The following is a 13,954-nucleotide window of genomic DNA, read 5'->3' as shown; positions in this document are numbered from 1 at the left end:
CCACCAGTGGGGCAGGGTGTGGCAGCTGTTTATACAGGGACCTTTGAGCTAGCACTGAGATGCAGCCACCTCTGGGACAGGGCGTGGCAGCTGTTTATAGGGGGATCTTTGAGCTAGCACTAAGATGCAGCCACCTCTGGGACAGGGCGTGGCAGCTGTTTATAGGGGGACCTTTGAGCTAGCACTGAGATGCAGCCACCAGGGATCCCTCACCCACCACTGAGATGCGCCCACTTCTGGGGTACGGGGGCAGCAGCAGCTGTTTACAAAGGGATCATGTCACACAGGGCTGAAATGCAGCCACCGCTTGACTGAAGCATGGCAGCTTTTTATAACAAGGCTCCTTGGCCCAGCACGGAAATGTAGACCCTTCTAGGGTGGGGCTTGGCAGTTGTTTATACAAATATCCCTCACCCAGAGCGGAGATGCAGCTGTCTCTGGGGTGTGGCACAGCCGCTCTTTAGCGGCCGGACTCCAATTCTGCATCACAGTTTAAGGCACGAAAAGGATGATACTGAAATGGAATCCAAGCGAAAATGCAGGAATTTAAGGAAGGCCGAATCGACCCTGACTCCAAGGGCAGTGGGTCCCTTTCTGAATCACTCCCCACCCAGCTCCCTGCAACACAGCACCCCTTAGTGCCACATTGGGGTCAGCGCTGTCTGCAAGGGGAGAGCGCCCCCTATTGAGGTCCCCCCTCCTGCTCCCTGCAGCACAGTGCCCCCTAGGGCCAGCAATGGGGTCAGCACTGTCTGCTAGGCACCGCTTAGCGAGCCCCTGCCCCACTGCCGGCACCCCCTAGCGCTGCACCATTGAGGGCAGTGCTGCTTCAGACATGAGAGTGCCTCTTATTGAAGCAGCCGCACCTCCGACCCCAGAGCTTCCCTTAGCGGGCTCGTAGCCAGGCCGGTTATTTCCCCAGGCTGCGGGGAAATAAGGTGCGACACTGCGCAGAGAACTCAGGGTCACATTAACCCTTGAGATGCCTGGCAGAAGTACAGCACCAGATCGAAGTAACCCCACCCGTCAGCACTCAAGACCCCCAGGAGTTGGGCTCAGCACCTTAAAAACCCTTCCCCTCCTCTGGGTAAGGTCAGGACCATAACCACACACACATGTTAACATCAAGGGGGCTACAATGCGCAGGCATCAGGGCACGCTGGTAGGGTCAGGAAGGTTAGCCCCGGGTAGCACTACACACTTGCTACTGCAAGGGTCGGCCCAGCTTCTTACGGACCAAAGGGCTGGCTGGGACCTGCAGAAGGCTGGGCCCAGAGCCCTGGGGGTCGGATCTGCTGGGACCCAGCCTGGCTGGAACAACAGGCTGGTCATGCCATGGTCTGCGACCTGACTTACACAGGAGGTCAGACTCGATGACCCCAGGGGGTTCCCTTTGTCCACGGCCTCTGTGCATCTGCTACCACAACCACCGGCTGCCTTTATCCAGTGCTTTTCAGCTGCAGAGCTCAATGGGCTTTACCAAGGAGGGAGGCATCATTATCCCTGTTTCACAGATGGGGAAACTGAGGCACATGGCAGGGCAGTGACTTAGAATCATAGAATATCAGGGTTGGAAGGGACCTCAGGAGGTATCTAGTCCAACCCCCTGCTCAAAGCAGGACCAATCCCCCATTTTTGCCCCAGATCCCTAAATGGCCCCCTCAAGGATTGAGCTCACAACCCTGTGTTTAGCAGGCCAATGCTCAAACCGCTGAGCTATCCCTTACCCCTCCGCTGGTTCAGAGCCAGGAATAGAACCCACGCCTCCCACGGGCTGGGGGAGTGCTCCACCTACTAGGCAACGCTGCTTCATCCTGACTTTATCCTGCATCAGGCGTGGCCCACGGCTGGAGACAAGACACCAAACTAGCTGGCCACAGGCTCAGCTGAGCCATCGATAGCTGGGAGCTGTGGAGCCTCAGTTTCCCTTTCCCTCTTATTGCAGCCCCCCCCCCGTCTCTCTCCTCACACCATCCTCTGCTCCCCAGCAGCAGGGGCAAAGCTAGTGGCATTTGTTCTGGCTCGGGGTCACCCCCAAAGTCACCTGGAGAGGAGCTCAGAGCGGCCTGACCAGCAACCTGCCGCCAGAGGGCGCTGCCGGACTGTAGGAGTCGACTGGATTTAGGGGAGGCCTGACCCCCAGCAGGCCCTGGCCTGAACCAGACAACCCGTATCTCAGGATCTAGGGCACAGCTCTGGGGCCTGGGCCCCACAGTCACTGGCCCCTCGGGGTCACAGAGGGGAAAGGCCCCATATCCCTCCCTCACACAGCTAGTCCCCCTGCCTTGGGCTGGCTCAGAGCTGGCTCCCCCCAGGGGGAAGCCCCAAATCCCATTCTCTGCCCCCTTGAGCCAGCCACTCGCCTGCTGTGGGGCCAGATCATAGCCTGCGGCCCCTAGAGGGGAAAGGCCCCGTGTCCCACCCCCTGAGAAAATCCACCCTTCCTCTCCCCGACTCCTGTTTGCGTGAGTTGCTGATGCCAAGGCTCGGGAGGGGTCGCGGGGGGGGGGGGCAAAGCTACACCCAAGGGCATCAGCAGGATGCAGGCCGGAGAGGCAGAGCTGCTTCCTCACAGCTGCCCCCCACCCTGGCCAGCTGTGTCAGGACAGGCGAGCCGGATGAGTCTCCTTGGGCAGGAGTGGGGGGAAATTCCCTCCCCCCCAACTCCAAGGGGGTGCAGAGAGCCAGGAAGATGGGGCATCCAGCTCCGAAGGTGTGTGTGTGTGTGTGTGTGTGTGTGTGTGTGTTGGGGGACGCTCAAAAGGAGCAAGCATCTTGAAGCCCAAGATACCTATAGGGGCCTGGGAACCCCCTCCTCCAGTCCCCCCCTTTAAACCAACAGGGGGGGTCCAGTCACCTCCCTTTAAACCATCTCTAAGACCCTCCCCTCCATGCACCCAACACCCCTTTGCACCTGCCTTTAAATAGCCTGAGCAGCTGATTGACTTTGCTGGGGGTGGGGTTGTCTTAAAGGGACAGCAGCTCATTTTCTCACCAAGGCTGGATGAGTGACGAGGGTCTGGATGAGGCTGGTTATCTGCTCCTTCATGCAGAGCTGAGCAAGGCCAAGCTAAGGGGGTCCCCGGTAGCTGGGGGGCCCCGATGGCAGAAGTGTGGGAGGGAGGCCGCCTTCCTGGAAAGGACTTTCGAGGCTCGCTCGGAGAGGAACCTGGGAAGTGGCTGGTTTGTTAATGGGAGGTGGGCCCTGTTGCCAATGGGGGGCCCCTGACTGGCCATGCATGCAACGAGTTGGGCAGGTCTCAGCCCAGCCCCAGATGCTCCCGGTACAGAGCCATCCATCACCGCTGGCCCGGACTGGCAGTGGCCACCCCATCGCTGGCAGAGCAGAATGGGCCACGGAGACCCGCCCCCCCCCCACGCTGCTTCCTAGAGCCTCAATGGGGTTGTGGTATTGGGGGTGCTGTATTTAAGGGTTGAGCTTCTCAACCTAGGAGTCCTGACACCCAGGTGCCCCCCCTCTAACCGCTAGATCCCACTATCTCCTCCCTGAGTCAAGAATAGAACCCAGGAGTCCTGACTTCCAGCCCCCACCCCGCTCTAACCACTAGATTCCCCGCCCCTCCCAGAGCTGGGGAGAGGACCCAGGAATCCTGGGCTGGCAGCACTTCAGCACTGTTTCATGCCTGTATGTGTGTCCCCCTCCAGGAGGGATGCCCAGTGTCTGGGTAGGTTGCTGCGCAGGGCGAGGGGGAACCGGACACCAAACCGAGCAGAGATCTCTTCTTGCAAGCCCCTGAAGCCCTGAACCACGCCAACCCCATGGGCAGGAGGTGGCTAGAGATGGATTGCGGGCATGGGGACCCCCCCCTTCCAGGCCGAGCCCTGAGAACAAGGTGGCAGTGGCAGGGTTGGCCCAAGGGTGGGGGGAATGTTGTCACAACCAGGACGTGGGCAGCGTGGCCTAGCAGGCAGGAACAGGCATCAGGCCTGGGGTACGAGCTGAAGCCAGAAACCAGGAGTCTAACCAGGCACAGGGATCAGGAGCCAAGAGCCAGGGGTCAATCCAGGAATCAGAGCCGGAGAACAGAGCCCGAGCCCAAAGCGGGGGCTGTTGTAGCAACAGGCCGGGGTTGCGCCGTCAGCTTCCTGCAACTCCAATCCGCGGCCACGGGGGGTGCTGCCAGCCGGGTCTTGGCACGCCCGGGCCGCCCGGTGCCCCCGGGGTTTATAGGGGCTGGCTCACAGTTCTGGCACGGCGGGTGGTGTGGACGTTCTCCAGAGCCTTCCACCTTGGGTCTGAAACCGACTCGCTGCTCTTGCGCTTGGGTGAAGCCCTTAATCCACAGGTGGCACCGAAGCAGCATCCAGCGGCCTGGCGGCGAGGCCGGAAGCTCTCTGGGGCCTGGGGAGATCGAGGGCAGAGAAGCGCCGCGCTAAGAGCACATGGCCCCAGCTCACCAGCACGGTGCGTCCAAGCCGCCCCCGCAGTCCTCCGCCAGTCAGCCCCGCTACACCTAACAGCGCAGGCAGTGGGAGTTCAGGTCGCGGTTTCCTGGCGGCGACTGTTGGCTCCAGGGGGCAGAGTTAAGGTCGGGGAGGGGGCGTTTACCGTGGGTCTGAGCTTTGCAGAATGTGCCATGCTGGAAGGGCCCGAGCAATTGCCGGGCCCCCTTAACTCTACGTTAATGACAGATTTTGCTGTCAGCTCAGCCCCCACCCCCAGCCGTGTCCGGGGGCAGACCCCCCAGGCGAGGGCAGAGCTAGGGGGTGCCCAATCTCTCCCCACACTCCCCTGGTTGTTATCGCTCCCTTCTGCATCCTGTTTTGCTGGGCAAGCTGAAGGCCAGGAAGTTTACACGTCTCGATGCACGAGCGGTTTGGTTCGGTCACTTGTACCTGGATCGGTGCCCTAGGAAGAAACCCATCCCCCGCCCATAACCCCCACTCACGGCTGCAGCCAGGGAAGCAGAACTCAGCTTCTTTCTCCTCCCAAACCTGCCACTGCCTGATCTCAAGTAGTGCAGTGTGGGGGTCTATGACACATAGTGGAACAGTTCTGAGGCCATGCAGCAGAGAGGCGTGTTGAACACACACACACTCTCCCCCTCCAGACCTGGGAATAGAACCCAGGAGTCCTGACACTAAATTTGTCTAACCTCTAGACCCCACTCTCCTCACAGAGCTGGGATCGAACCCAGGAGTCCTGCATTCCAGAACCCTGCTGCTCTAACCGCAAGACCCTCATCCCAGGAACAGAACCCAGGCATCCTAGCTCAGCCCCCACCACTAAGCAGTAGAACACAGCCATCCCCAAGTGAGGCCCCGTTCCCATCCCTGCCCGCCACCCCCTGTGGCCCTATGCCGGACTGACCCTAGATGTGCTGTGGGGTAGCATCTTAGCCATGTGTTGACAGCTGCTGGCTGTAAAGTGCTGCCCTGGGGGCCAGAATCAACTGCAGCTTCCCCATGGTTTCCTCATTAACACTGGGCTGTATGGGGTCAGGGAGGTGAGGAGAGCTGGCTCCATGGGGAGCTGGGGGGGGAAGAGGGGGGAAGTAGGAAACCTAAACAAGAAGGTCAAGGGGGTCAGGGGCAATTACGCTGCATGGTAGTTCAAGGAAGGGACCAGGAAAGTCTGGGCATCACCAGTGCCAGCCCCAGAGCTGGGCAGAGTACATCCCTCACCATCACAACTCCTGCTCTAACCACCAGACCCCACTCCCTTCCCAGCGCTGGGGTAGAACCCAGGAGTCCTGACTCCCAGCCCTCCCTGTTCTAACCACTAGACACCACTCCCTTCCCTGAGCTGGGTGTCCTGGCAGGTCTTATGCACTGTTCATAGGAGTATGTCTGCCCCCCCCGCCCCAGGCAGAAGGGATTCCCATTCGCCTCTGCCCCAGCTCCATAGCTTCAAAGGCCAGCAGGAGCTCAGTGACTTTCCCACAGCTGCAGGGCAGGGGAAGAAGAAAGACCCCAGCCGTGCAATAATCTGATGAACAAGCACCTTCCCTCCTACCCTCACCCCGCAGACTCATTACCCTTCCACCGGCCAAGATCAAAGGAATATTCCCACCAGCTGCCTGGTTCCCACCGGGCCTCGGTTTCCCTGCATTATGGAGCCCAGAAAGCCCGTGGGCAGGGATGTGTCTTAAGCAGCACCAGGCTAAGCAGGTCAAATGCCACCCCCCTCCTTCTATTTCCCCCGGCCCGTGAGATCACTAGACTCTAAGCCGGGGTTGGGGTGGGGCTCAAAACAGAGGGGCAGGGTTGGTGGGTTAATTAATTAATTAATAAGAACCCAAATTCCTACCCCACCTCTGCTCTAACCACCGGACATCACTCCCGTCCCAGAGCTGGGGAGAGAACCCAGGAGTCCTGGATCCCAAGCCCCCCGCTCTAACCAATGGACACCCTCCTGTCCCAGAGCTAGGGACAGAACCCAGGAGTCCTGGTTCCCAGCCCCCCCTCCCAGCACTCACCACTTGGCAGGTGCTCTGAAGATCACGCAGGCAGGAGGAAGCAGCTTCTCTTCCTTGCCCCCGCGGCCCGGCTTCCCGAGCCTGCTCCAGGACAGCCTTCGGTGTTTGCGAAGGGTCACGTAGCCACTTCCGCCGCCCCCCCTCCGGCTCCCCGCGCCACCAGAGGAGGTCAGTGCGAGGTCCCCCCACGGCGGGGGGTGCTGAGAGAGACGTTGGGGGGCCAGGCAGCACTCCCAGGACTCCTGGGGTCTGAGCCAAAGAGGCCTCAGCCAGAGCTGGGCCGCAGGATCGGGGCCAGGCAAGGATTGCCCTGCCTGAGGATCCAGAGGGAGCCCAGACCCGCTGGGGCTGTTCTCTGCCTTCCCGAGGGATGGGCCTAAGAGCCACCAGCCCTTGGCACTGGGCCTGGCATTTGTCAGCACCGACGGCCCTGGGTTCTTGTCCCCGGGCACCAAGGCGTCGCGCGACGACAGCCAAGTGTAGGGTTATTGTGCAGCACACAGGGGTGAGCCCAGTGACGCTCAGCCACTCATCTCTGGGCTGCTCCCCGTGGCCATGGGGGTCCTAGCCCCTGACCTCTGGGCTGCTCCCCGTGGCCCTGGGGGTCCTAGCCCCTGACCTCTGGGCTGTTCCCCGTGGCCCTGGGGGTCTCAGCCCCTGACCTCTGGGCCTCTCCCCATAGCGCTGGGGGTCCCAGCCCCTGACCTCTGGGCTGCTTCCTCGTGGCACTGGGGGATCCCAGCACCCACCCTGGGCCGTGCCCCCAAGGCACTGGGGAATACTGGCTCCATAGCCCTAGCCATGCCCCCATCACACTGGGAGGGGGTGTGTGTCCCAACACTTTCCCCTTGGGGTCTGGGCCCCCGTGACACTGGGGGGATGCTGGCCCCCTGGGGATACCAGGCTGATCCTGAGCGCATGAATCTGGCTGGCCGGCCGTGTGCACAGAGCACCCTGCCAGACTCCCGGGACCCCTGCCCTGAGAAAGGGCCACTCCTGGCAGAACCTTAACCCCAGGTGGCTCCCCCCTGGCCCTGGGGGTCTGTTTTTTCCTGACCGTGCCCCAAGGTCTCTGCCCTGACTTTTGTTCTGCGGCCCTTGGCGGCTTTCCTGTTTTCGGGGCCCGACTGTGGGAAAGTGGAGCTGGGAATGCGGGGGGTGTGTGTGTGTGTGACTGTCACCTTCACACAAATAAACACAGGCGGATGTGCGGGGGGGCACAGCTGGAGGAACCCACTGAAGCCGCGACGCTCACACCAGGGTAGTTGCTTTTCCATCAAATGCCTTTTTTGCATGGATGTTAGACCTGGGCAGAGGGGCCAGGCTGAGCCCCCCCCCCCCGCCCCGCCCGCATGCACCCCTGCCCTGAGATTGAAGCTCCAGTTCAGGCAAGTTCCCACAAATACACGAGCTGCCCCCCACCCGGCTGGTGGTTGGGGGAGGGGCTGGGTGTCTCTGTTTTGCCAAAGGGGGAAGTTGGCCCCGGGAACCACACTGAGACCCCCTGCAACTCGTTACAGGGATGGGCTAGAGAGTAGCATGAACTTTTCACCATTTACCGGTGTCCGGGTGTTGGCAGGGGTCAGCTCTCACTGCAAGGGGAGAGCACCCCCTATGGAGCCCCCATTGGCTCCCTGCAGCATAGCGCCCCCTAGTGCCACACTGGGGCATGGGGGTCAGCCCTGACTGCCAGGGGATAGCGCCCCATATTAAGCACCCCCTTCCCACTTCCTGCAGCACAGCGCCCCCTAGCACCACAGCAGGTTTAGGGACTCAGCACTGACTGTGCAAGGAGCGCGCCCCCTACTGAGCCCCCCCATCTCCTAGCACCACGCTGGGGCCAGAATTGACTCCAAGCGCAGACCACCCAGAGCTAACCCCACACCCAACAGCGCCTTGCTGGGCTCGCGTCCCAGCCCTGAGCCGCGCGGACCCCCAACAGACTCCCAGCTTTGCCTGCTCCCCCGCCCCCCCCAGGCGGCTGTTGAAGAAAGCCGGGAGCGGGCTGGAGGGTGGGAAGCGGCTTTGAAGTGGGGCTGGTGCAGCTTTGCCCTGGGTGCCTCTTGCAATGTACCTGCTGCAGGGTGGCTCCGCGCCAGGCTGAAACTGACGCGGACAATGGGCGGAAATCCATGAATCGGCTGCAAAAAACAAAAAAAACAAATCGAGCCTCGTTTTGTGTGTGTGTGTGTGTGTGTGGCTTGTTTGTCTGCCGCTTCCCCAGGGCGCCGGGATCCTGCGGGCAAGCCCTGCCCCACCCCTTGTGTGGGATCAACTCCCCAACAAAGCCACACGTGCCTCTCTGCCCCCAAAACACCTCCATCCTCTAGCAAAAGGCAGCTGCAGCAGCCATGGCGCCTGGTCGGTGACGAGACCCAGCGACTGAGCTGCCCCCCTCCAGAGCGGGGGAATTGGTGGGGAGGATGGTGTGTGGATATGATGCAGGGAAGACTGCCCTGCCACCGCCCCAGGTAGTACCCGCTCTGGGGCTGCCCTTTCCCCGGCGCTAAACCCGCAGCATGTGGTGGGGAGGCAGCAGGCCTGGTTGACTCAGACCCCCCATCCCAGCTGGACAGAGGGGCAGTGCCATTGGAATGGAAGGCACTGTGTCATGGGCACGGGGGCTGGCCTGGCAAGGACCGGACCTAAAGGTGGTGCCAATCCCTTAACAAGGCACCGATGGGGGGGACCAAGATTGGAGGGCAAGACCCGACCTCAGGGCTGTGCCCAGATGCACCCAGTGGGGCTATCAATGCCTCTGGGAGCCCCATCTGCCCTAGGTGGCAGATGGCAGTAACCATCCTGTCCCTCGCACAGCAGCCTCTCCCCAGAGCGGATGCCGGAATCCCGCCACGTGGCCCCCTCCAGCGCATCCCCGGATGCTTTGGAGGTTGCCAAGAGCCCCAGGGTATATTGCTGAGGGGTGCTGTGCGTTTCCCTGCTCTCAGTTACAGTGAGGCAAACACAGACTAACTCCACAGAGAGTCATAGTTCTGAGACCAGGGGCCCATCAACCCTGGTATCCGGTCTCCAGAGTGGCCAGTCCCCGCTGCTTCAGAAGAAGGTGGAAGTGTCTACCTGCTCCCAACCAATTACTGGGTTGTATTTTTGCCCTGAAGCATGAGCACATAGGTCTGTATTTTAATCCTTCCTAACATAACTGGCTATTCCCATTATCCACATAAACCTCAAATCCTGGTTTGAACCCTGTTAAACTCTTGGGATCATTAATATCATGTGGCAGTGAGTTCCACAGGCCAAATCCTTTTGTCGGTTTTAAATCGGTTGCCTCTCCATTTCATTGAACAGCCCCTTGCTCCTGAGTCACGGAAAAGGGTGAACAAAAACGGTGTCTACCTTCCTAATCCAGTCACGGTGTTCTGTGGCTTTAACATCATAATCCCTCACTCTTCCTCAGTAAATCTCAAAGTGCTTTAGAAAGGAGGGCAGTATCATTATCCCCATTTACAGATGGGGAACTGAGGCACAGAGGGGCAAAGTCACCTGTCCAAGGTCACCTGGCAGCTGAGCCAGGAATAGAACCCAGTGGCCCAAGTTCCAGTGCTGCATCCACTAGGACCCGCTGCCTCCCACGTCCCTCTGTTATATATCTCCTCTCTAAACAGTCCCCGTCTTTTCAATTTCTCTTGATATGGAAGTTCTCTCAGGGTGTTAAACAACTTCCAATAGATTCCATAGATAGAGTCACAGATTCTTTTAAGGCCAAAAGGGACCACTGTGATCATCTAGTCTAGCTTCCTGCATCACACAGGCTGGAGATTCCCCAGCCCGTGATTCCTGCTTCCAGCCCATATCTTATGGTCGAGCTAGAACAGATCTTTTCTAAATAGACATTGAATGCTGATGGGAAGACTCCAGCTGATGGAGAATCCACCCCCTCCCTGGGTCAGTTGATTAAAGGCTTAATCTCCTCCTCCACTCTCTCAAAAATTTGTGCTGTGTTTCCAGCTTCAATTTGTTTACCCTCAACTCCCAGCCTCTGGATCTCACGCTGCCTCTTGTTTGCAAGATTAAAGGACCTTCTAGTATCAAATCTCTTCTCCCCTTGTAGGTGCTCGTAGACTGTGATCAAGCCATCTTACTGTGGTGTAAATAACAGCAGAATCTGCCACTCAACCTTCCACCAGCATTAAAGAAAATCAAAGTAGATCCGTCAGAAAAACAAAGCATCAAACTGATTTTTTTTCACTGAGCAAAATAGATATTTTATATATTTCTTTTGAGAGAAAATGGGGACATACAAAAAATGTAAAAGGAAAAAAAAATCCGGGAAACAGACAGGGATATATGTACAGGACACTTCTTATAAATATACAATATATACAATTTAAATATGTATATAGAGTATCTCCAAAAAGCTTTTTGTACACGGCACTTCTTTTGTTTTAAATTAAAACAAACGCAGTTCTCAAATAATAATAATAATAAAAAAAATCATTAAAGATTTTTCTCCCCCCCCACCCCCCCCACCTTTGTAACGCTTTAAAGAGTCGTTCCTATCCCCTCGCGCCATTGGTTCCTGAAAGCAAAAGAATCCATTAGTGGAGCGTCCCGTCTAACCGCCTCCCTTCCAACCCATCTCTGGCACATAAAGGGCGTCGAGAACTTGCAGCCATGTGGTCTCAGCGCGTGGCCCCGCCCCTTGCATGGGCGGAGGGGCTTATCCCCATCCACCGCTCTGATTGGCCAAGTGGCAAGGGGCGGGGCTTCCTTCCTTCAGCTCGACAGGGAAGCAGTCTGAGACAAAACCACAGCATTAAAATAATAATAATAATAATAATTAATAATCATAATTAAAAAGCCAGGGCAAAAGGAACAAGAATCCATTCCTGGCAGCCCCCTGCTGGAAAAGGACCGGCCTTTTCTGACTACTGCTCTACCGTCTTCCTCATGCATCTCGAGTGCAACATCTCCCCTCCCTCTACTCTCCTGCTTCCCCCCCCAAAACAACCTCCCCCCCCGCCAAAAGAGACCTCCACACCCCCTCCACAGCCAACTTTCCACCTTCCAAACCTTCCTCCGTTCCTTTGATCCCCCCACCCCCCAACTCACATAGCAGCAAGAATAAATATTAAATATTTTTCTCTTTAGAAAACAAACAGGAGTCGATATTTATAATCTATAGATTAAAAAATAACAGTACGTCGTCCGCCGCTGATCCAGCTGTCTGAGGAGGCATCTCTGTAAACATTCTTTAGCGGGGCGGGTGGGGGACGACGACGGAGCCACAGGTCCGAGGTCGGGGGGGGCCACTTTTAAACCTAGAAATGAACAAGAGCGGGGGGACGAACAATTAGGGCAGACGGTCACCGGCTGGGAGTCAACAGGCCCTTGCCCCGCCCCCTCCCGCACCACCCTGGCCAAGGAATCCAGCCCATGCGTGGGGCGAGGGGTCTTTGTTAGGAGGAGACCCCGGTCCTGCGCACCTCGGTTCGTAAACGTGCAGGTGGGGTGCTGGTTGCATCCCATCCAGATGTCAGGTCTTAGGGACAACCAAAGAAGTGACTCTGATTCATAGACTCATAGAATATCAGGGTTGGAAGGGACCTCAGGAGGTATCTAGTCCAAACCCCTGCTCAAAGCAGGACCAACCCCAACTAAATCATCCCAGCCAGGGCTTTGTCAAGCCTGACCTTAAAAACCTCTAAGGAAGGAGATTCCACCACCTCCCTAGGGAACCCATTCCAGAGCTTCACCACCCTCCTAGTGAAATAATGTTTCCTAATATCCAACCTAGACCTTCCCCCACGGCAACTTGAGACCATTGCTCCTTGTTCTGTCATTCCTGCCCTCCCATGTGAATCCTGTCCCAGGATTTACACTGAGCCCCATTCAGGACTTCAATGGAGCACTGCAGATCTACACCAGCTGGGGACGGGACTTTACGTGTGTGCTACGGGAGTGGAGCAGAGCTGATGGGTTCAGCACAGGGCCATTGACCTCCCTACAGAGTCCCAAAGCAAGATGCTCCCATGTGTCGACGTTTATACCCACGCAAGGTGAGAGTCAAATGCTCCCGCTGGGTAAGTTGGTGGGTGCCAGGAAGGGCGTGGGGCAGGGAAGATGGCGTGGAATGGAGGCCAGAAGTCACACAAGGATAAGCCACAGCCTGGGTGACGGGGCACACGAAACGCACACAGAGCTGTGAGCGGCGGAGAGGGTCAACAGCTCGTACTGAGAAACAAGGAGGCACTTCGAGGTATTATGGTAGAGCCCAGCCAACAGCTGGGCCCCGCTGGGCCCAGTGCTGCCCACGCACGCCCCTGCCCCAAAGAGCTCCCAGGCTAAGCAGACCCAGGGATGAGTCTCCCCCTTTTACGGCAAGAGAGAGGAAGTGATTTGCCAAGGATCGGTCATGGAGTCCATGGAAAAGCTGGGGAGAACAACTAGATCTTCCTCCACATTTGCAGCATGTGATCAGACTCCTCAGAAGCACTAGGGGGTGCCCCTTTTACCTGCTCTGGCTCTGTGTAGCACATCGCGCACGGTGAAGTTGCTTAGCACACGCCCAAGGACATTGTCTCCGTAGGTGTCTGTACAGTGCCAAGCGCGGTGGGTGCTCTGATGGATTGGGACAGGGGGCTACCACTGTGTCAATAGCAATAGCACCTTTTGTCAGGAGGCCTGAAAGCCCTTTACATATGGGGAAACTGAGGCACAGAAGGGGCGGGGGAGTCACTTGCCCAAGGTCACTATGACCCCGGGAGTCGCTAAAAGCCAACTATACCTCATATCAGGCATGACACATTCATTACCCCAACCCACTATTGTCACAATATATCTCTAAAAGGTGTCAGGCGAGGTACCATATGTAAACTGGTGACATGCTGGGCCCCCAAATCATGGGGCAATGTGTGTACCAAGACTTATAGCTGTGTGTTGGTGGCAGAGCATAAATCCAACCTGCCCTGTCCGGCTTCATTACAGGCAGAGGATCATGAAAGTACATTTACTTAGTAAACAAAACCATCAAGCTAACAAGCGGTGGAGAAGAACATGCCAGGGGACAGAAACTTCACCCCAAGAAGCCTCCCTCCCTCTTGATGCAGAGACAATGCCCTTTGGGTAATATAAGGGGAGCAAAAAGACATTTCCTTTATCTGTTGCTTAGGGGGCTGAGGGGCCACAGCCCATGAGCCTGTGAAAGTTGGATCCTCTTGATCTGAAGGGCAGGAGATGCTGCTAACTTGCTGCTAACCGGCCCTGGAGCACCCACAGAGTTGGCACCTATGACTGGAGGTGCCAAAAAATGGTTCTTGGGGTACAGGTGAGCAGTGGAGTTTTTATAGCATGTTGGGGGGGGGGGAGAGGCTCAGAAAGGAAAAGGCTGAGAACCCTGCTCTAACCCATCTCAGGGCTGTAATATTCAAGTAGGCGTGAATCCAACAGGCACTGTCTCTTTGGAGGCAGTGATTTGAATTTCTCTGAGTGCCACTGTGAGAGGGACTGGCCCGGCTTGCTACCCCCTAATGCTGGCCTTGGCTTTTATATGC

General features: G+C 57.5%; 1 protein-coding gene across 1 annotated transcript in view; it reads right to left on the bottom strand.

Annotated features, from left to right (window-relative positions):
- Positions 1 to 10,623: 10,623 nt before the first annotated feature.
- Positions 10,624 to 13,954, bottom strand: part of DLL3 (delta like canonical Notch ligand 3) — a 254,716-nt gene continuing 251,385 nt past the window's right edge. The window contains exon 9 of the mRNA XM_043501620.1: positions 10,624 to 11,722. Coding sequence (XP_043357555.1) covers positions 11,717 to 11,722 — 6 coding nt within the window. The 3' untranslated portion in view covers positions 10,624 to 11,716. The remainder of the gene's footprint in view (positions 11,723 to 13,954) is intronic.

Source organism: Dermochelys coriacea, chromosome 23, assembly GCF_009764565.3.
Source record: "Dermochelys coriacea isolate rDerCor1 chromosome 23, rDerCor1.pri.v4, whole genome shotgun sequence".
NCBI lineage: Eukaryota > Metazoa > Chordata > Testudines > Dermochelyidae > Dermochelys > Dermochelys coriacea.
The sequence above is the reverse complement of the archived record's forward strand: the minus strand, read 5'-3'. Positions and strand labels throughout refer to the sequence as shown.